Consider the following 22,217-nt stretch of genomic DNA (forward strand, 5'->3'; position numbering starts at 1 on the left):
GAGATGCACGCATGCGTGGGAGGAGAGATCTCAGCCCGGAGTACTAACAAGTTAACAAGCCAGCACAGTATATCTGTAACCCTGACCTCAAGGCAAACTGTGCTGGCAACGAATGACCCTCCTGGGACGTGACTACGCTCTGCACCCTCTTGCTTGCTGCGAGAACCCGTGTAACTCCTGACCCGGCCTGAACCTTGGACTTGAACTTCTGGACTCTGACTTTGCTTTGTGGACTGACCTAGGTAATTGGCGTTGTTTTCTCTGGCTTCCGACCCCCCTGCATTCCTGTGACCAAGCTTTCTGTCTCCTCCTTCGGCCGGACTGATTTACGGTGTTGAAATAATTGGACTGTTTAACGACCACCCCTGCGCTCCTCCCCAGCCGGCTGACAGAGTTCTGGCCAGCTGCCGGACGTGGGCAGCCGTCGTTCCTTATCTGCCACCCGGGCCTTGACAGTTACGCTTATTCCATTTTATCATATCTTCATCCATTTTACGCCATAGCTTTTCATAGTTATTTTTGAACAGGTCAATATTCTTTATTGTTATTTCCACACCGAAATATTTTTCTTTAGAGGTAACTTCACATCCTGTTAGTCTCTGAAACTCCTTTTGTTTAGTTACTTGCATATTTTTACATAAAAATTTTGATTTTTCTTTATTAACATAAAATCCCGCCAGTTCTCTTGTATTTTAGCTAACAACAAAGGTGTTACTTGTGTAGGATTTTAATTTATAAACATTATATCATCTGTAAATGCTCTATATTTGTAAATAAATCCTTTAACTCTCAACCCTTCTATTTCTTTATCATCTTGTATTTGCATCAATAAAATTTCAAGAGTCATTATAAACAACAAAGGTGAAAGCGGACAACCTTGTCTTGTACCTTTGCTGATTATCATTTCATCTGTAAGATCTGCATTTATACATAATCTTGCACGTTGTTCAGTATATATTGCCTTTATCATTCTTATAAAGTTGTCCCCCAACTCTATTTTCTCCATCACTGCAAACATAAAGTCCCAGTTCAAATTGTCAAAAGCTTTCTCTGCATCCGCAAAGAATAATGTAACTTCCTTCTCTGGATATCTTTCATAATATTCTACAATATTTACAGCAGGTCTAATATTGTCTCTTATTTGCCTTTTAGGGAGAAATCCCGCTTGGTCTTCCTTTATGAAATTTATCAAATATTGTTTAAGTCGTTCTGCCAAAATTTTTGTATATATCTTATAATCATTATTTAGTTCTTTATATTCGTGACATCTTTATCTTCCTTAGGAATCAAAGAAGTTACAGCTTCCTTCCATGTATTTGGTATTTTCCCTTTTATTTTTATCATATTCATCAATTTTTGAAGTTTCGGTACTAATTCTTCTTTAAAAAATTTTTTTAAAATTGCCGTATATCCATTTGGCCCAGGTGCTTTTCCAATTTTCATTGCATTAATCACTGCTTCAATTTCTATTTTTTCAATTGGATCATTCAATTTTTTTTTCATATATTCAGTTAAGGGTGCTATTTTAATCTTTTGCAAATACGCTTCCATCCTTTCCTTCTTTACTTTAACACATTTAAATAATTTAGCATAGTACTTGAAAAATTCCCTCTTTATTCCTTCTTGATCTACCCTCTCTCTTCCATCAACCACAATTTTATTAATAATTTTACCTCCTTTCTTTTTCTTCAGTTGCCAGGCCAAATACTTTCCAGGTTTATTCGCTCCCTCAAAGAACTTCTGTTGTATTTTTTTCAAATTCCATTCCAATTCCTTATTTAACAAATGTCTCATTTGTGCTTGTAGTATTGTAATCTCCCTTATAATTTTCTTTTTCCCTGGCCTTTTCCTCAGTTCCCCTTCTTTTTTCTTTATTTCATTTTCAATGCCCAACATCTGTTTTTCTTTTGCCCGTTTGTCCTTATTGTTTAATGTAATCAATATTCCTCTCATTACGGCTTTATAAGCATCCCACACCATCTGAAATTCTATATCATCTTTATCATTTATTTGGAAGAAAGCTTTAGTTTCATTTTCTAGAGATGTCACTAATTCTTTATTTTGTAGTAAATCTTCATTCAATCTCCATCTTCTCACTTTTTTAGACAATTTTGTAATCCATAATATTGGGTTATGATTTGCACCTATCTTCGGTAAGATCTCTATTTTCTTAGTTATAAGGCCTAAGTCCTTTGTACCCCACAACATGTCAATTCTGGAAAAAGTATTATGTCTTGCTGAAAAAAATGTATAATCTCGTACTTCAGGATTAAATTTTCTCCATATGTCTTCCAAGTTTTCTTGTTTAACCAGTTCAAAGAAGGATTTTGGCAATTTTCTTTCTTTATTGTTATTTTTTTCCCCACATCTGTCCAATGTATTCTGAATTGTTCCATTACAGTCTCCCATAATCATGACCTGGTCATATGTCACTTCATCAAGTTGTTTTATAATGTCTTTAAAAAAAAAACATCTTTTGCACCATTTGGTGCATACAGTCCCAATAAAAAAGTTTTTTTCGCATTTATTATTACTTCCACTGCCACAAATATTCCATCTTTATCTTTAAATATTATTTTTAGGTCCAATTCTTGTTTAATATAAAATATCACACCTCTTTTCTTCTGTTCAGCCAATGAAAAAAATTCCAGTCCCAATTGTTTATTCCATAAAAATTTATAATCCTTTTGTTTAATATGAACTTTTTGTAAGCAAAATTATATTACAGTTTTGTTTTTAATCCAATGAAATATTGCCTTTCTTTTTTGTGGTGAATTTAGTCCATTTACATTCCAAGATAATAATTTATAATCCATCATGGTGCAAATTCTTTATTCTCTTCATAAAATTTACGCAGCTCCTGTGTATTTGTAATTGTAATCCTTCTTCCTTGTAGCTCAAAGCTCAAACCTTCAGGTATTATCCATCTATACCTCATTCCATTATCACATAGTTTTTCTGTTAATTTCTTATATGTTCTCCTGTCATTTATCACTTGTCTTGGCAATTATTTCATTATTCTTACTCTGCTTCCTCCCACTATCAATGTCTTTTCAAATTTTTTATTCAAGATTTTCCCCACCATTTCTTTTGTCATATATCTTATAACCACATTTCTTGGTAAGTTATTTTTCTTGGCATATGATGAATTCACTCTATACATATAATCATACATATTTCTAGTCCCTTCAGGATCTTCCTCCAAGAAATCAGCAATTATTTTTATTACATGTTCTTTTAAGTCTGTCCCTTCTTCTTCAGGTACTCCTCTCAGACGTATTTGTGTCTCCATCAATTTACAGTCATGGAACAATTGGCCCCACACAGCTAAAGCAAAAATGGGGGAGAGGGGGATAACAACAACTCAGGTACAGGCTGTCAGTGTAGCTCCTCTTCCTCCACTGAAGCCCACACCCCACGACTGTGAAAACTGGGCCAGCACTTGCGAGCAAGACGCTGCACCACTCCTTCACTGCTTATCAGCGATCCGATGCAACCCAAGAGCCAGCCAGGAGCGAAGAAAAAGCTCCCACCAGCCTGATCTCCGACGAGGAACATAAGCTGGGGGCGGGTATTCAGCCGATGCAACGGCCAAGCCCCACCCCCTTCCACACATGCCCAAACAGGCTGTCAATCCTCCCTTCCCCTCTAGGGAGGCAAAGATTGACCCAGCAGCCTAGCAGCGAAGCTGCTGGCTGCTAACGACGCATTGTTTGCTTCTCTGTTACAGAGAATATCTGTTTTGCCTCATTCAGTCCGTAGAACATCTTTTTCACAAAGGGCAAAAAATGAGTCTTTTGTATTACGAACTGAAACACCTCCCTTTTTATTTTTATCCTTGTTTTCATTTTATGACTTCTAAAGCTACATACCTGAGCTTTATAATCATGCCCTGAAACATTCCATCCTGCCCCCTTTTTTGCACTAAGCAGTCAGCCTGATGAAGCATTTTGGAAACCTGAAAATCTTGTAATGTCTGCATTGGCCCTAATAATCCCATTGTTTCTAATGAACCAACAAAGTTATTACAATTGGGGTTTAACTTGTTCAACTTTGTTTAGGATTGCACAGGTAACCATCCACTCAATAGAAGAATCCATTCATTTACATATTTATACCCTGCTATTCTTCCTAAATAGTCTACAACCTTGTTGTCCTCTTCCATCTTATTCTCACAGCACCACTGTGAAGGTTAGGCTGATGGAGAGTAACTGGCCTGAGATCACGGAGTAAGTTGCTATGGTGCTGTGGATATCTGAACCTGTGTCCTCCAAATCCCAGTTCAACAGTTTAACCACTATGGCATGGGTTAACTGGAATATGATGAATTACTATTAGCTTGCAAAATGATAACATTGGGTTCATGTTTGTTTATTGGTGATAGTCAAAGACCCCAGTAATCTTAACATATTAACTTACAGAAATCAAAAGGGGAAAAATACAAAGACCATTCAGAATTTAAAAATAAAAATAAAGCAAAATTATAACAAAATAATATAGCTCTTTTTCCATTAAACAAATTAAAATTCAATCACTCTGAGCAATTTACTACCTGGTCAGCTACAGCATTGGTCTATTTTTTTTTAAAGCTGTCAATGCAGAGAGAAACCATGTGGATTATATTGGGGGGGGCGGTATGTCAATATTTTCCTCTTCCACTGAGCTCAAGTTTCAATGGCCAAAAATACCCACAAGAAACTTACATTTCAACTAATACTTAAGAAGATAATACATAACATGTGAAAAATCATCCAGTTCTAGATTTCCACGTACATAAACACTGAGACAAAGGTATTTAAGCATATTGACTTATAACAGTAAATGTAAATGGACTATACTTTGAAGGCCAAAAAGCTTAAAATCGTTTTAAAGTATCTTAAAATGGACCATCTGTTTAAGTGGGGGGAAAGGGGCAATGGAAATATTTTAACAAGCAAGTAACAAACTATGCTCACTGACTGTTAAAATAACAGGGTATGTTTGAGCAATCAGTCCCAAGAGCTTCTGAGGTCTACTGCTTTTCTTTCTATACTACCATTGCGCACAAATCATACAAGTTTTATTATGTTGGAAGCTGCCCTGAGCCCACTATGGGAAAGGGCGGCCTATAAATCTATGGAAGTAAAATAAATAAATAATATAAGCAGGACCCAATGCTACTAAACATCCTTCTGTTCACCCATGAAAGAGCAACTTTGGAGTCATTTCATCAAATATTAAGAGAAATAAAATGGTCAGTTCTCATCCTCCAAGTTAACCATGACCCTATAATAAAACGTTACCGATTTCTAGTACAAAAAGAGGCTTGGATGTATTTTACCTTAACAGCCTATGGCCAGTTTAGTGGATCAGTCTCATTAGACAACCGCGTATTCTCTGAGAGCCAAATGCAGCAAGTCAGAAGAACCCTGTGACTGGATCTACCCCAACTCTTCAAATTTTTTATAAGATATGTGGTGGATTTTTCTTGATCCCACTCTGTGGGTGTCTTTTTTTAAAGGACATCTTAAAAGCCAGGAGATCCAGCTGAGGAACTCCAGCATCTTTCTCCATTTTTTAAATTCTTGGCACATGATCCAAGGCACACTTTTAAAAGACAAGAAACACTTTGTGACATTGTACAAAAGGCAGCAATCAGCACCATCCCAAAGAAAAAGAAATGCAAGAAAGCAAAGTGGCTGAGGAAAGAAGGAAAGCAAAAGGCAAAGGTGAAAAGGAAAAATTCACCCAATTGAATGCAGATTTTCAGAGAACAGCAAGGAAAGATAAGGAGGCCTTCCTGAACGAACAATGCAAAGCAATAGAGGAAAATAATAGAAAGGGAAGGACAAGAGAACTCTTCAAGAAAATTGAAGAAATCAAGGGAATGTTTCGTGGAGAGATGGCCATGATAAAGGACAAAAACGGTAGGGACCTAACAGAAGCAGAAGAGATCAGGAAGAGGTGGCAAGAATACACAGATCAAATTGCCAACATTCGATGGATTATGGCGAAAGCATGGGAGTATCAGAAAAACGTCTATTTCTGTTTCATTGACGACGCTAAAGCCTTTGATTGTGTGGATCACAACAAACTGTGGGAAGTCCTTAAAGAGATGGGAATACCAGACCACCTCAAATGTCTCCTGAGAAACCTATATAAGGGACAAGAAGCAACTGTCAGAATGGCATATGGAACAAATGATCGGTTTAGAATAGGAAAAGGAGTTCGACAAGGATGTATATTGTCGCCCTGCTTATTTAATTTATATGCAGAGTACATCATGCGGAATGCTGGCCTGGATGAAGCACAAACTGGAATTAAGATTGCCAGGGAAAACATCAACAACCTCAGATATGCAGATGATACCACTCTAATGGCAGAAAGTGAGGAGGACCTAAAGAACCTCTTGTTGAGGGTGAAAGAGGAACGCACAAAAGTAGGCTTGAAACTCAATATAAAGAAAGCTAAGATCATGGCATCCGGCCCCATCACACCTTGGCAAATAGAAGGGGAAGACATGGAAATAGTGTCAGACTTCACATTTCTGGAATCCAAGATTACTGCAGATGGTGACTGTAGCTATTAAATTAAAAGCCGTTTGCTACTTGGGAGGATATATATTGGGAGGTGAACCTGGGCAGTATAATACAAAGTAGAGACATCAGCCTGCCAACAAAAGTCCGTATAGTCAAAGTGATGTTATTCCCAGTAGTAATGTATGGCTGTGAGAGAAGATCAAATCAGCCAGTCCTAAGTGAAATCAACTCTGACTGTTCCCTGGAAGGTCAGTTGCTGAAACTGAAGCTCAAATACTTTGGCCACCAAATGAGAAGGGAGCACTCAGTGGAGAAGGTCCTGATGCTGGGAAAGACAGAAGGCAAAAGAAGAAGGGGACGGCAAAAGATGAGATGGCTGGACAGCATTACTGATGTAACAAACACAAATTTGCGCAGACTTCGGAGGATGGTGGAAGACAGGAGGGTCTGGCGTGACTTTGTTCATGGGGTCGCAAAGAGTCGGACTCGACTGTGCGACGGAACAACAACAAACGCAAATTTACTGTAGCCCGACTAATCGCCAAAGGCGATGTTTGGCTATAAGGAATTGGGTTTCAGATGTTAAGAATCAATTGATTAAATGACTAAAAATAGGAAGCGCAACTCTGCCACACATCACGACGCTTTTCGCTGAGCAACGTCTTTTATTAGCAGTAATGTTGGAAGCGCCAATAAAAGCTTCCTAACCCTCGCCAAATCACCACAGCAACGCCTCTCAAGCCCAGTCCAGTTCTTTCAATGGCCCCACCCCTTCCAGCTCCATCGTTTGCGCCCAAACAACTCCACGTCTACAAATGACAATTCACCCGGAAGTATTCTTTATCGGCACACGGTGGACGCCTATTGCTTCCGGGTGCTTGCAACACTTCCCCCCCCCTTTTCCCGGCCACGCCACAGGTAGAAACCGGCTCAGGCAGGTGTTGGTTGTCCTAAACGGCCGCGGTTTGCAGGGGTAAGTTACCGGGCGAATATATTATGCAGTCACTCCTTTGAGGTTTCTGTTACGCTCTAGGCCTGCTCTTGGCATTTCTCTCTCCTTTGTTCCTGGCTCACGTCGTGCTCTTTTTATTTCCCGTTAGCACTTACCTTTGAATACCTGTCAAAGAGATGATGTTGAGTGGCAGGCGGGGACTTGGTACTTTGGCGGGACTGTGGGGGCTGCTGCTGTTGCTGAACCTGGATTGCGCCGTGCGCGCCTCGGAGATCACGTTTGAGTTGCCAGATAATGCCAAGCAGTGCTTCTATGAGGAGATTATGCAGGGCGTCAAGTGCACCCTGGAGTTCCAGGTAAGAACGCAACTGCAATTCGTCCTTCACAGCGCATTGGTAGAATCATGCCATCCCCTGGCAGGTCATTGCGAACATCCCTAACTCAATTATTAAGAGGTGGGAAATTTTCTGTCATCCTGCTGTTTAATTTCTTTTAATCTTCTTGTTCAGTGTAACAATACAATTAATGTGCAAAGCATATCTAAATGGGAATCCCATGTTAAGATATTGCTATGTCTATATTCTTGCCTATATGCTTTCCATCAATAAAAAGGTAAAGATAGTCTCCTGTGCAAGCACCAGTCGTTTCTGACTCTGAGGTGACGTTGCATTACGACATTTTAACGGCAGACTTTTTTACAGGGTGGTTTGCCATTGCCTTCCCCAGTCATCTTCACTTTCCCCCCAGCAAGCAATATTCCTTGTCCACCATCTACATCAAGAGTTACTAGTATTTTATTTAATGATATTTATCAGAAATTAAAAGCATTGTCACCTGTTCTCCTCTCTCCCCACCCTTGACCAAATTTTATTCTGCTCAGAAACAGAATGTGGGACATAATTAAGGAGCACTGTGACTGAGGCAGTCTGTTAAGCAGCTAGGAAAGAAATCTATTAAATAAAAGCTTTTTTTAAAAAAAGCCTAGAGGAGATATTTTTGCATTTTTCCATGGGCTGCTCGTGCTACTGGCTAATTGCCTGTTGGAGACCTTTGATCTTCATTGACTAATTGGTCACACAGGGTGATAACAGATGGGCAGTTTGGGGCGGTTAGAAGGCATCCCAAATTGGGCTGGCTCCAAAAAGAGCTGCCCTAAAGCTTCCACACGCTCCCCAGCTAAGTACCTGCAAACTGTGTGCCAGGCGGTGGGGCACCTCCAGACGCAGAGGTGCCTCAGAAGCTGTACCACTCTTTCTTCCCCTAACAAGTTAAGCGCTCGAGCACTCATGCGCTCCCAACAGTTTTTAATGGGGAAAAAAGTTGGAAGTGGCTTGGTCAGCTGTGTAAAGCTATGGTTTTTTTTCTGAAGAGTTTCCATCAGGTTTCCCTAATAGCTCAAGAAATACGTCTTTCTTTTCCATATAACTGAAATGGTGAATCATCTAAGTGAAACAAAGGAAGCACTTATATTATGCAATTCTTTGAGGGGTGCCATTGGTACTGTGAAGCCACGTAACCCTGTCCTGTATTTGATCACATCAGTTTGGCGTAGTGTCTGTTTCATCTTTTCCATTCACCTAGTTGTTCTCCAAACCTTCTACATTCTTTCTCTCCCCATTCAATTTGAATAATACTTGATCATTATCCACCAACAGTGTATGGAGATTGGTAGACTGGAGAGTTTGTGGTAATTAAACTCCCTGTTAACTATAGGATTTGAGGCTTCAAGAACTTGTAAGAAAATATCCTTTTTGTGTTGCTTTTAAAACTTGATTTTTTAATCCTCTCATCTGACAACTTACATAAAGCTTTTTGTTAAATAGTGCTTTCATGTACTAAAATGTCAGGTGCTGGTTTTTTGCAAAGTGGTAACGGAAGGGGGTTGATTCTCACTTTAGAAGCTGGTTGGAGGAAAGGAGAACTCAGCCTTTTATTTACTGCTTCCCTCTTTCAATTCCCTTGCTCCTTCTGCTGCTTTTCTAGTTGAGATCTCATATTAATGTTTTGAATGGAAATATAGGAATGAAACTGGATGGGAGAGCTAGCAGGGGAAATAGTCAATGGGGGAAAAACTATGCATTTCTGCCCTTCCATTGCTGCACAGAATATCACTCCTCCCTGGTGCTATTTTGGCAAGTAGGGTTTTTAGAATGAGGTGGCCAGGTGATATGGGCTTTTTGCCTTAGGGTTTATATTCTGTTTACGGTTTAGAGACTGTACTACTATTTAAAAAAATTGGAATTAGTAACTGTTTTGTTTGTAAGGTCCTTCAGACTTTGAAGACTCCGCTGTCCCTATTGAGATTGTTTCCCATTTGCTTGTATTTTTGCTTGTAGGGCACTTCTGCCCAGTACATTTATGTTGTGTTATATAGTTGGAAACCATGACTGTATGTATGGTATATAACAAATATTAGCCTTATTAAGACTTTGTCTTACTGCAAATCTGTGTTAGATCCTTTCAGTGTTGGTGACTTCCTTCAAAGGTATCTCTTTGGCTGCTGCTTGGACTTAGCTTTCTTCAGCAGTGGCACTGGCCCTTTGGAATGCTCTTCCTGACAGAGTAAGGAGGGTCCCCACATTGCCCTGTTTCCTTAAACATTGTACAGCTATGTTGTTCAGACAGGCCTTGACTAAAGTATTAATACAGAAGGCACACAGATAATTCAGTGGTGCTGCTGTTTCTTACAATTTTACTGTTTCTGGGTTCTAATGCTTCTGTTGCTTGCTTGGCTTTTGTAAGGTGCCATAAGACGCTGGAAAGGGATCGTACAAATGTTGAAGAATAATGTAGGCTTGGTGTACTGCAGTATATGTTGCAAGCATTCCAACACCTGTGAAAATGTGTAGAACTGAGAAATAATTTAATATTTATTCAGCCCTAAATGCTTACCTTGAATTAATCCTCATTGATTTAAAGCAGATGTTATAAGTGAATATATTTTAGACAATACTGATTGTCTATATGTTAACGGATGTGAAACCAACAATTATACTTGGGCTAGTGGGGAAGATGTAAAAAACAGGTTTTAAACAATTAAAATCAGCATATTTAATTAGAATCCTAAAATGGGGTGAGCTGGAAAATATGTAATGAAACAAATCTGTTTTCGAGTAGCTCTAGCTTGAACAATGTAGAATATTTACTACTACTTCATTCACAGCCAGAGTTATCTGTTGTGTAGCCTAAAATAGGTGGTTTTATGTAATGTTTTATTGGTATGGAAGCTGCCCTGAGCTTGCTTTGGCAGGGAGGGCAGGATATAAGTCTAATAAATAACTCACTGGTAGATAACTCACTGAAAATGTTGAGGCACTGTGTGACTGCAAATAAAGAAGGCCAGTGCTATGCTGGGAATTATTAGGAAGGGAATTGAAAAATCAGCCAGTATCATAATGCCCCTGTATAAATCCATGATGTGGCCTCGTTTGGAATACTGTATACAGTTCTGGTCACCACACATCAAAGATATTATAGCATTGGAAAAAGTGCAGAAAAGGGCAACTAGAATGATTAAAGGGTTGGAACATTCTCCCTATGAAGAAAGGTTAAAACACATGGGGCTCTTTAGCTTGGAGAAACGACTGAGGGGTTTACAAGATTATGCATGGGATAGAGAAGGTAGAGAAACTACTTTAGCTTGGAGAAACGACTGACATGATAGAGATTTACAAGAATATGCATGGGATAGAGAAGGTAGAGAAATAAGTATTTTTCTCCCTTTCTCACAATACGAGAACGTGTGGACATTCAATGAAATTGCTGAGCTGTCGGGTCAGAACAGATAAAAGGAAATACTTTTTCACCCAAAGGATGATTAACACACATGGAATTCACTGCTATAGGAGGTGGTGGCGGCTGCAAGCATAGATAGCTTCAAGAGGGGATTGGATAAACACATGGAGCAGAGGTCCATCTGTGGCTATTAGCCACAGCATATTTTTGGAACTCTGTCTGGGGCAGTGATGCTCTGTTTCTTGGTGCTTGGGGGGGGGGCACAGTGGGAGGGCTTCTAGTGTCCTGGCCCCCCTGATGGGCCTTCTGATGGTACCTGGGTTTTTTTTGCCACTGTGTGACATAGAGTGTTGGACTGGATGGGCCATTGGCCTGATCCAACATGGCTTCTCTTATGTTCTTAAATAAATAAATTTAACCCATTCCATAATAATTCCTACTCACAGAACCCAAGAATACTGTCAGGAAGAATCCATAGTGTCTCCTTTGGCACTATTAATTCCTTAGCACAGTATTTAGGAAGGCAGCCGCTGATGCCTACAGTTACGTGTCAGAACTCTGTTCAAACAGTCATTTGAATTCTCTACCACCTCAAAAAGCAGTAACTTACAGCCACCCTATAAGGAAACCAGTTAGACCACACAGAGAAGGAAGTACTGCTATTTCAATTGCGACAGCCAACTCTCTAGCTTAATGATTGGAAGATAGCCTTTACAGAGAATACATAGATGACAGGATCACTGGGAGGTGATTTTGAACCCTCCTTTGATACCACACAGGCAATGCTAATAACACTGCACATAACATATAGCTATTGTTGCCTGTAAGGAGGGAACAAAACATTTTGTTGGAGCACAAAAGCTACAACCTCACAGGAGGCAGCCAGTGTTCTCTCTAAGCTGAGTTAGTGTGAGCTAGCTCACAATTTTTTAGCCTCCAGCTCACACATTTTTGTCTCAGCTCAGGAAAAATGGCCCTAGAGCAAACTAATGCAGTAGCTCACAACTTTAATGCCAGTAGCTCACAACTTTAATGCCAGTAGCTCTCAAAGTAGAATTTTTGCTCACAAGGCTCCACAGCTTAGAGGGAACATTGGAGGCAGCCCTGCAAATTGCCTGTTAGCTGGTTTGGAAATGACAGAAGAATTGCTCTACAGAGCAACATTCTGACCACAATGCTAAAGGAATACACAAGAGAAATTTATTGTGTGGCCTTTATAGTTCTCCAGGGGCTTAATTTGTGATATTCCCTCTTGCATTTTCTGCACTCTCATGCATAATCTGTTTCCAGCCATATACAGTGCTGGAACAGTACGAGCACAGTTCAGAAGCTGCCTGAGATTCCTTTCCTGACTATGAACTCCCAAAAGAGACGGCTGAGAAGACTCACATGCACACATGTGATGTTATATAGTTGTTAGGGGTGTGTGTGGGGGGGAAATACCAGCATTGTCACTCAGTTATGTCTGCACTCATTGGGCCCAATATTTCTGTACCTTATGTCCCATTCAGTCATACCCCCATGTTCCTTGGCTGACTGGCATTATCTAGTGGGAGATGTATAGTATAAGCACACCTTGTTAGTCATCCACATCTCTCTACTTCTTCCAAACCAGTTATGTAGTTTATCACAATGGTAATTGGGCAGGAAGAAGAGTAAGGAAATCATGACTCAGTGAAGCCTACTCCATTGCTTATATTGTCACACTAATGGCTAGACCAGGGGTGTCAAACTTGCATTTTTGGGGCCGAATCAGGCCCCTGCAGGACTCCTATCAGACCCCCCGAGCAACTGCTTCCTTCTTCCTCTCTCTTGCTTCCTTCTGCATAATAGCTTGATTTGCAAGGCTTGCTCAATTGCACAGGAGCTTCAGAGCAAAACCTCTATTTTCTCCATTGGCTGAGGCTTCTCCCTTGGGGAGGAAAGGAGAAGGAATAGCATGTTTTGCCAATCGCTGGGGAAAGAAGGAAAGAGCCAGAGCTTCCTTTGCCCAGTTCCCTGGATCCCATGGGAGAACTACCAAGAAAGCACCTTTAAGACCAATGAGTGCTAATGTTTTAAGCATGTTTTATTTTAAGGTTTTTTTAGTTGTGTTTGTCTGTGTTCTTTAAAAAGTTTATATCTCTGCTACCTAATCTTAAATGGCCCGGCCCAACATGTCTTGGCCCAACCCAACATGGCGTGGTCCCTCAAGGTCTCATTTATGTCAGATCCAGCCCTCATAACAAATGAGTTCGACACCCCTGGACTAGACTAGGCACAAGATGGAAAACTTCAGCCCTGGAGAACCCACTGTTCATTCTCCTCTGTATGTTTGCCTGATCAGGAAGGTAGACAAGTAACAAAAGTGCATGTCATTTCTTACCTTTTGTCTCAAAAGGATAGAGATGCACACTCAGCTATATGAGTTCTGTTATAACAAAAAGGTGGTAACCCTGCATAGGAACAGCTAGTTTTCCGCCGCTGTCTAGTGCTTTTGGAAGTCCTTGACTTCATGACATGAGTGGGAGCAACCCTTGCCTCTGTGCAAGTTGAATTGTTGACCAGGAAAGCCTGTCATATTTCCTACAGAGATGTAAAAGAAATTTAGGGATGATAGCGACAGATGGTTATTGTAACTATGAGCTCATTAAAAGCTGTTGAATAACTGAGAGAGGTGCTGCCACTGAAGTGTTTTCCCAACAGCCCAGTGCTAGGTGTTCACCAATGGAGGTGGTTTTGCTCACTTTAGTTCTCTGTTGTGTATACTGAGGGTTTAGCTGCTTTGGAGATGTTTTGGTCCTTTGTGCCAGTGGCATGGTGTTACTGTGTGAGACTACTACTGTCAAGGAGTGCTCCTAAGAGAATACAGCTTTTCCTAACGTAGGTTTATTGCCAGAAGTGGAAGATGCTCTCTAGCTATGGATGTTGAGTTTTTTGCACACCATTTTGCTTGGGACAGAGGAAGACCCTCTTTGATCTCTTTGACCCCCCCCTATACTTGAGTGGGTTGTTTTGTCTATGGAATCCCAGTTTTAGTAATGAGGTGGAAGTTTCCAATAGGTGTATGTGCTTGGTGTTCTCAGGCAGAGTACCTGTAAGGGGTTTTTAGAAGATGTTTCTGTATTTGTTTTCCTTGATTGTGGCGTGTGTAAAATGCCTGCTGTGTTTCCTTGCTGCGGCTGTGTAGTGATTTAGGATATTGGCTAACTCAGGAGTCAGTGTAATTGGGTGACACAGTCATGCCACTGTGACTCCTATAGGAGTGTATTTACTTGGAACCTGTTCTACTATTTTATCTTTACATTGGTAGGGGACATGAGATCTAGCCCTGGGGAAAAACAGGTTGTTGCCAACCTTCTCAGCTATAACTGTCTAAATATATTGGGTTGCTTCCTTTTGCCATTTTGCAGAGGAAGGAGAGGTGATCTGTCCTGATTTCTCTTCTCACTGCAGTCTGTCCTGATCTGTTTGGCTTTTTTTTTTTTTTTGGTCTATGAGGGTCCTCTCTTCACTTGGCAATTGTTTTTTCAAAAGGGTCTGCTGGGGCAAAGGGAAAGTGTGGAAAGATTGCTTTTGTCACTGGATTGTTCATAGAATGCAATCCATTCTGTTTTAATCTTCAGTTTCTCATTAAATTTTTACCATAACCAAAGTTTATACAAGCCTTTAATGAATATAATATTTTTAGAAATCATGTTAGAAGGATTCCTGCTTGTATCATGATAGAGAGACTAGTAAAAGCCATGGTTCCAGTCTGATTTGTGATACTTATGTGGATTAGGCCAAATATCTTTAGGGTCTCCACTTGGATGTCTCCTGTTAATTTCATCTTGGTTTTGTTCACGCAGTCTGGGGATGTTAAAGTTGGATATTTTATTACAACTGAACAGTTTTTATAAAGCTGCCCTTTATCTCAGCTCTGCTAACTTACAGAGAAATTGCTTGCTGGGGCTGTGTTCAGTGTTCTATAAAAGTGCTTGCCATATTTGGTAGGAATTATAGTGCTGCTATCAAGCATTCCCCAAACCAGTTTTCTTTGTTCCACAGGTGATCACCGGAGGACACTATGATGTTGACTGTCGCTTAGAAGATCCAGATGGCATTGTGTTATACAAAGAGATGAAGAAACAGTATGATAGTTTTACTTTTACTGCACCCAGAAATGGAACATATAAATTTTGTTTCAGCAATGAGTTTTCTACCTTCACACACAAAACGGTGTACTTCGACTTCCAGGTTGGAGATGATCCACCGCTGTTTCCTAGTGAAAACAGAGTCACTGCACTTACTCAGGTAGAATTGCTTTTTACTTGGTGTAGAATAGGCAACATCTTACTCAAACTTAAGTTTCTAGAGGTGGTTACTTGGATGCAGCACATTGATTATTAAGTCATACTAAGCTATATATAGATTCAGGCGGGTAACTGTGTTGTGGGGTTTCCAAAATGACCCTTGGCACAGTCAGGGACGTTTCAGTCTCATTTTCTTTTTTCTAGGCAGGAAATAAATAGGTTTTTTAAAAATGTAAAATAAAATAAAATTGCAGAATGCAAAGAGAGTTGGAGATTCCCCCCCTCCCCCAACTCATATAGATGAACAAGCCAATACAGTTATGAGGGCTGTGGGCAGGGGAGCTGTTCTGTTGGTAGCTTCCAACTCTTATTTCTCTCTCACACTCTTTCCCCTGGATCCCGTATCCCACAGGATTTCCCAATGCACTGCCACCCAAAATTTTCTGGCTACACCTTTACCTGTATCCAGGGTTTTTTTGAGCAGGAACGCGGTTCTGGCTTGCTCCGTGTCAGGGGGTGTGGCCTAATATGCAAATAAGTTCCTGCTGAGCTTTTTTTCCTACAAAAAGCCCTGCATGAAACAATGGTGATGTCGGGGTGTGTGGCCTAATGTGCAAATGAGTTCCTGCTGAGTTTTTTCTACCAAAAAAGTCCTGTATATTCTGTCAGTTGAACTATGATAACAGAGAAGATGATGATTTTGCCCCTTTCCCCTTCCTTTCCTTTTGTACCTTTTTCCCTTTCTGGGCAATGTAATAATTAGTCCATGTGGACCCTGCAGCCCTGGAAATAATCTCTCCGAGAATTAGGAAGAACTTCAGAAGGAAAAGGTCCTCCATCCTGGCAGCCCTGTGGTTCCAAATGTTATTTACTTCTCAGGTTGTTATTCTGAAGGGAGTACAGCCAGAGAGAGAAGACAGTGTTTAGGACTGCAGTCAGTCACCCTCTTATCTGCAGAAGTCACAGACATCTGTAGCAGTAGTGTAAACTGCAGCTTGATATGAATTGGGGAATTCACTCATATACTAGCTTGTCAGATTTTATAATCTGTTTGCCACAATGGAGGAAAGAGTTCCGTGCACTGTCAAGAATGTAAATGTCTGTGCATAATTAATATCAAGAACATAAAATGCAAAGTATTAATCATACAGTTGAGTATGAACATATAATAAGACTTGAATGCTTATACTACCAGTTAAAATTTGTGTGTTTTATGCCTTGGAATACCTCATTATTGGTCACAGTTTTGCTCAGAGCATTTTGTCTACTCCAGCAACTACTGAAACATAATTTTAAGGTTGTTGCTTTCTGACCTGATGGGAGAAGGATGAGCATTTGGATCAATACATTACCAAAAATGGAGAAAATACTCCTAGAGAATGTTTCCATGTCCTTTTTCTGTTCAAGAAATATTAAGAGGTGAAACTTCCTATATGCTAAAATCAAGTTATTTGGTTTGTGTTTTCTTTATCCTTAAAGCATAAAGCCTTCCTATCAATGCAAACAATAATTAGATGAAGAAATAGTGTAGCCATATTAATAGCTGTTGGTTAGCCTTCAGGAAGTAAAGCTCAAATCAGTGGAGAAACCTAAGCAATTGCAAAAGTATATTGTCTAATGGGGAGCTATTCATTAATATTCTCTTTTTCTTTATCCAGATGGAATCTGCATGTGTTGCAATTCATGAAGCTTTAAAATCTGTCATTGATCATCAGACTCATTTTCGACTAAGAGAAGCCCAAGGCCGCAGCAGAGCAGAAGATTTAAACACACGGGTGGCTTATTGGTCAGTAGGAGAAGCTATCATTCTTCTTGTAGTTAGCATTGGGCAGGTATTTCTTCTCAAAAGCTTCTTCTCAGACAAAAGAACCACCACTACCCGTGTTGGATCATAACTCATGTTGAGAAAATACTTCAAATCCATTGTTCCTTTGTAAAATACTGTTCTTCAAATAATTTCTAGTTACAGAGCAATTAAACATTGAAAACATTTTAAATATGTTTAGCCTTCTCTCTCTACTTAAAGTTGCAAAATACATGTTCCCCAAAAGCTGTGGAAAAATGCAGCTTTTTATTTGTAATATATGGATTTTGTCTTGTCTATGTCTGCAAAGATTTAACTTAAGGTTGCACCATTTTTTTAAAAAGTATGAGACGACATGGGAGTATAATGATTTAAAACATTCTTCAAAATGTTGATTGGGGAGCATCCATATGAAAAGTGGATGGCAGTCTGATTTCTCAAGTAAAAAGTTATGAGAATAAAAAAAACAATGATTAATTGTAGTCTCAAAGCCATGTACTGCACTGTTTTGATTTTTCTATGACAATGCCGGTCACATTTTCTTGTATTTTCTTGTTTTACTGAACCAAATTTAAAACTGAGTATCCTGGGAAATCCAGTTCTCTGTACTTGGAAAATGTTTATCTAGTTGATTTGCATTTTTCTTTTAAATAAATGGGGAGAATATCTTGTAATTCTCAGAATTATTCAAGCTGAGGTACTGCTGATTTGAAGAACTGAAATTTACTGGCAGATCCACAAATAGTCTGAGTCACCCATTCCCACTTGACATCAATAACACTGAGCTAAGCACAAGTGGACTGGGATAAATGATTTTATCTGAGCATAAGTTTGCTTTCAGTATAATATATTAGTCCCATGTTCTCTGGGACCAGGTTTGAAATATGTGGTTTGTGGATTATAACCTTAAAAATGGCTTATTAAGCAGCATCTGTATAACCACCCAGCATGGCTGTATAAGTTTAATATATCTCCTTTTGAAGCCTTTAAATTAACTGCTGGAAATCTAGTTTTCATGGATGTAATACACTAATTTGTTGCTTTGTGCCACTTTTGAGCTGGAGAGCCTCCTTGTGTGGTGGTTTACAATCTTCTTGGTAATTTGGATTTTCTTAGCTTGTATCAATCACTTGCTCATGGCTAGCATATACTGGGTATTTGAGATGATATATTGTACTGTAGTTACAAGCAATCAAAGTAACATTAATAGTACCATCCTAGTGATAAACACATCTGTTTGAAAGTACGTCTCAGGGCTAAATTAGTTCTTGTTTTGGAAAAGTTGGGTTCCAATTCCCTGCAGCCAATCAGTGCAGGAAAGTGGCTCGGAGGAAGGCAGTAGCACTTCCTGTATACATCTTGGCACTCCCAAGACCAAACAGGCTTTCTTTCTTTTTTAAAAGAGCTACCACATGCAGCTCCTGTGTGGCTATGGGGAACCCAGACCCAATTCTTTAAAAACATAAATATGTAGTTTGGCCCTCACAGACTTCAAGGGAGTTTGTATGTATATTTTGGAATACAGAAGGCAGCTTGTATCAAGGAAAAAAAATAGAAACTTGACTTGCAGTGTTGGCAAACATATGAGTACCACTGAAGCTAATGATCACAGAAGCACATTTTGTATTGAATTTTCTAGCAAAGCTGCTTCACTGTTTTGCAATTGTAGGTATGCTATCAATCCCAGAAAAATGTGTTATACACATCCCTGTATGAACCTGGACCATTGTGTCAAATGTAAATGCTGGTGGTTGTAACAAGGGGAGAGTTAGATTTACCTTCATATTGAGCAGTTTGGCTTTGAACCATTGCTGATGAATCTGAAGATTCTTAGTTTGTTTAGTTGTTGAGTATGTTAGTGTCCCCTTAATTACTTTGTGTGCATGAGAAAGAGAGGCTTTTTAAAAAGAAAATGAAACCTATAAAATTGTGTGTTTTAGGGGCAGAGGAGACCTGTAAATGATTAAAGCCCCATACAAGTAACTCAGTTTGTGATGTTTTTGACTGTTGCACTTCAGCTGTGTGATTTTTTTTTACTGTTGCACTTCAGCTTGGATAAAATAAACTTGACTCCCCACTTATCATATTAGGTTTTTATTTTATGTCATTAATTATGCAGGTTAAGTAAGACTATAAAATAAACCTATTATTGCTGGAGACTAACTCTTGCAGCTTCATTACTACTGAGAAATATTTATGAGTCTTACAAAACTAAAGTGAAAAGAAATAAATGGTTGGTATGTTACCAATACTGGTTAGGGGATTTGGCTATAAAGAGGGAAGATCTTGTGAAAACGTATCTGTTCAGATTAAAGCTGAAAACTACTAACATCCCAAATTGATTTCATTATGCTCTGATATTAGGTACATTCAGACAACCAAGGGCCATGAAGTTGCCAGTTAAAACTATACTACATTGTGCCTGTAAAAAAAATGAGAAGTAGCTTTCTCTAGTCTCTAGCCAAGCGGCAAAGCTCATAGACTCTTCAGGTTTCTAAACAGTAAAGTTGTGACTAGCCATATTGTTACAGACTATGGATAAAGAAAGCCACATGGTTAGAGTCTACATATGACTCCCTCATGCAGTTACAAGTACGGTAATAAGTGGTTGCTGTTTGGCCGCTAGTTATCTGAACGAAACTTTACTATATGTTGAACTGTGCGTGAACTCTGCTTTGTAATTTCTCCTTCTAGTAATGTTAATATATATGGGGCTGCTTGGTGGATCTGCTATAGTGGGTTTGTGACACTAGCTCTTAAACTAGTTGTGTTCCACCTATCTTTCTGGGCAGCACATTTTAAAAAAAGTATCTTTCATACTTCACATGAATTCCAAGTCACTTGATTGGGTAGTAGGGGTTAATAGGCACACAGGAAAATGGATATAAAAGTAGTTTTTAAAATGCTGTAAAAACTGTACAATTGTTCAAACAAAACCTGTGGCATACTTTTGAGGTTGAAGTAATAATCACCAACAAAATATGTTTTAAGTCTACATGTGTTTCATGATGTTAAAGTCTAAGACCTGATATAATTTGCAACCTTTTTCTTACTGACACTAAGTTGGCCCTGTGAACATTATATGAGAAAATAAAATTAATATAAAGTTCTACTGGGCTGAATCTTTCTTTGGTGGCTATATATACTTAGTAGAATTATTCTACTTCGAATTATTTTAAAGGAAATAGTTGTAAGATTATAGGCTAACTCTTAATTGTAGATTTAGTTACTACAATTGTATTTGAATTCTTAAACTAAGTGTCAGATAAAGAATATTCAGTGCTTATGGGATCTACATATAGAACATCTGTCAATTCAAACAATTTGCTTTAAAATATTCCCTATAATTTCAAAAATTCTGAGTAACCATCAGTAATTTTAGAGCAAGAAAACAAACAAGGAGCCAAAATGGTTGCAATTAAAATACACTTAAACTGTCTAATATTTATATCATCTCCTGTGTTAAAAATAATGCTACAGACCAGGGGTGGCCAAGCTGTGACTTGGGAGCCACATGTGGCTCTTTCACACATATTCTGTGGCTTTCAAAGCCCCCACCGCCCCTTGGTCAGCCTGGAGAAGGTGTTTCTCTCTTCAAATCACTTTGCCAAGCCCGCTGGCAACTTGGAAAATGCAATTAAAGATAAAGTTGATTTCTTTTCCATCTTCCTCCCATCTATTTGCCTTCCTTGAGGCTCTCAAACATTTGATGTTCATGTTTTTTTAACTCAGTTAGACAGATTAAAATATATATACAACAACTACCGCATTATAAAAATAATATTAACAATTAAAAAATAGAAACTTTAAAAACTGAGCAAAATCTATGACATAATATAGGTAACACATCACTTCTAATAAAATTGCATAATTCAAAATATTTATGATTTTTAAAGGCGCTTGTACCTTGTGCAGTTTGGTCTAACTTCTCTATTATGGGTGACCATTTTGTTATAAATTTAAGATATTCCTGATATGGGTCTGTGACGTTCATGTCTTGCAGCTCTCAAACATCTGACTTTTATTCTATGTGGCTTTTACATTGGCCACCTCTGGTATAGACAATGCCATGACAAAGCATTGTTTGATAGCCACAAACACAGCCTGTGGCCATGTTGCCTCATTCCACTATGCTTCGCCCTATTGTGGGTAGAAAGAAATGTAAGTTTTGCTGGTTGGGTAGCCTTGAATCCTGTTTTAATTTGACATGACATTCAAGTGCAGCTGTCTGGATTCTAAACCTCAATTTAATCCTGGTTTGTAAGGGGGAAAATAACCTCCCAAACTACGTTGCTTTTAACTGCAGCTTTTCTGTGCTGCAAGACAGGAGGGTGCAACAGAGCATTTGAAAAACAAAACAGGCATGCTAAGCATATGCCACATGGCATAAACCTAAGCAGCACGTTTAGTACCATTCAGTATTAAATATTCAAAACTATACCTGTACCTATATACTGTAATTTGAGTAGTTAAGCAATTAAAGCAAAATGAAAAGAAAACCTATTTTTAGAAATGGCTGAGAGACTTCGCTTTTAGTATTATTGCATTATCTTATTATTTTACCACATCCATTGGCGTGCATGTTGTTTGATCAAACACCCATATTCAATTATAAACAGAATAAAATATGTACTGTTGCTGAATTTAAAAAAGCCAACCTTGTCCCTCAGGCTTACAGTCTAAGAAGATGGGACCATAAAGAAAGAGGAAGAGAGACTAAAGGGAGAAATAATATGTGCAACAGATAATTTGCTTCAGCGGAAATTCCATGTATTACTTTCTAATCAATCATATGACTTTTCATAAACTCTTTATGGTATATTGTGACAAATGAGAACAATTTATTGGGAATCACTGAAAATGTCATGGCACACACACACAAAAAACAAATACAGTATTAGACATTAATAGGGAAAGGAATTAAAACAGCAAGT

At 38.9% G+C, this 22,217-nt stretch overlaps 1 protein-coding gene across 1 annotated transcript; it reads left to right on the top strand.

The window, feature by feature from the left end:
- The first annotated feature begins 7,238 nt into the window (after nt 1-7,238).
- Nucleotides 7,239-20,393, top strand: TMED7 (transmembrane p24 trafficking protein 7). The gene is made up of 4 exons (XM_060235577.1): nt 7,239-7,491; nt 7,619-7,826; nt 15,235-15,480; nt 17,138-20,393. The coding sequence occupies exons 2-4, from the start codon at nt 7,647-7,649 to the stop codon at nt 17,372-17,374; spliced, it is 663 nt and encodes a 220-aa protein (XP_060091560.1). The 5' UTR covers nt 7,239-7,491; nt 7,619-7,646; the 3' UTR covers nt 17,375-20,393.
- The last annotated feature ends 1,824 nt before the right edge of the window (nt 20,394-22,217 follow it).

This window comes from Heteronotia binoei, chromosome 4, assembly GCF_032191835.1.
Source record: "Heteronotia binoei isolate CCM8104 ecotype False Entrance Well chromosome 4, APGP_CSIRO_Hbin_v1, whole genome shotgun sequence".
NCBI classification, from domain to species: Eukaryota; Metazoa; Chordata; class Lepidosauria; order Squamata; family Gekkonidae; genus Heteronotia; species Heteronotia binoei.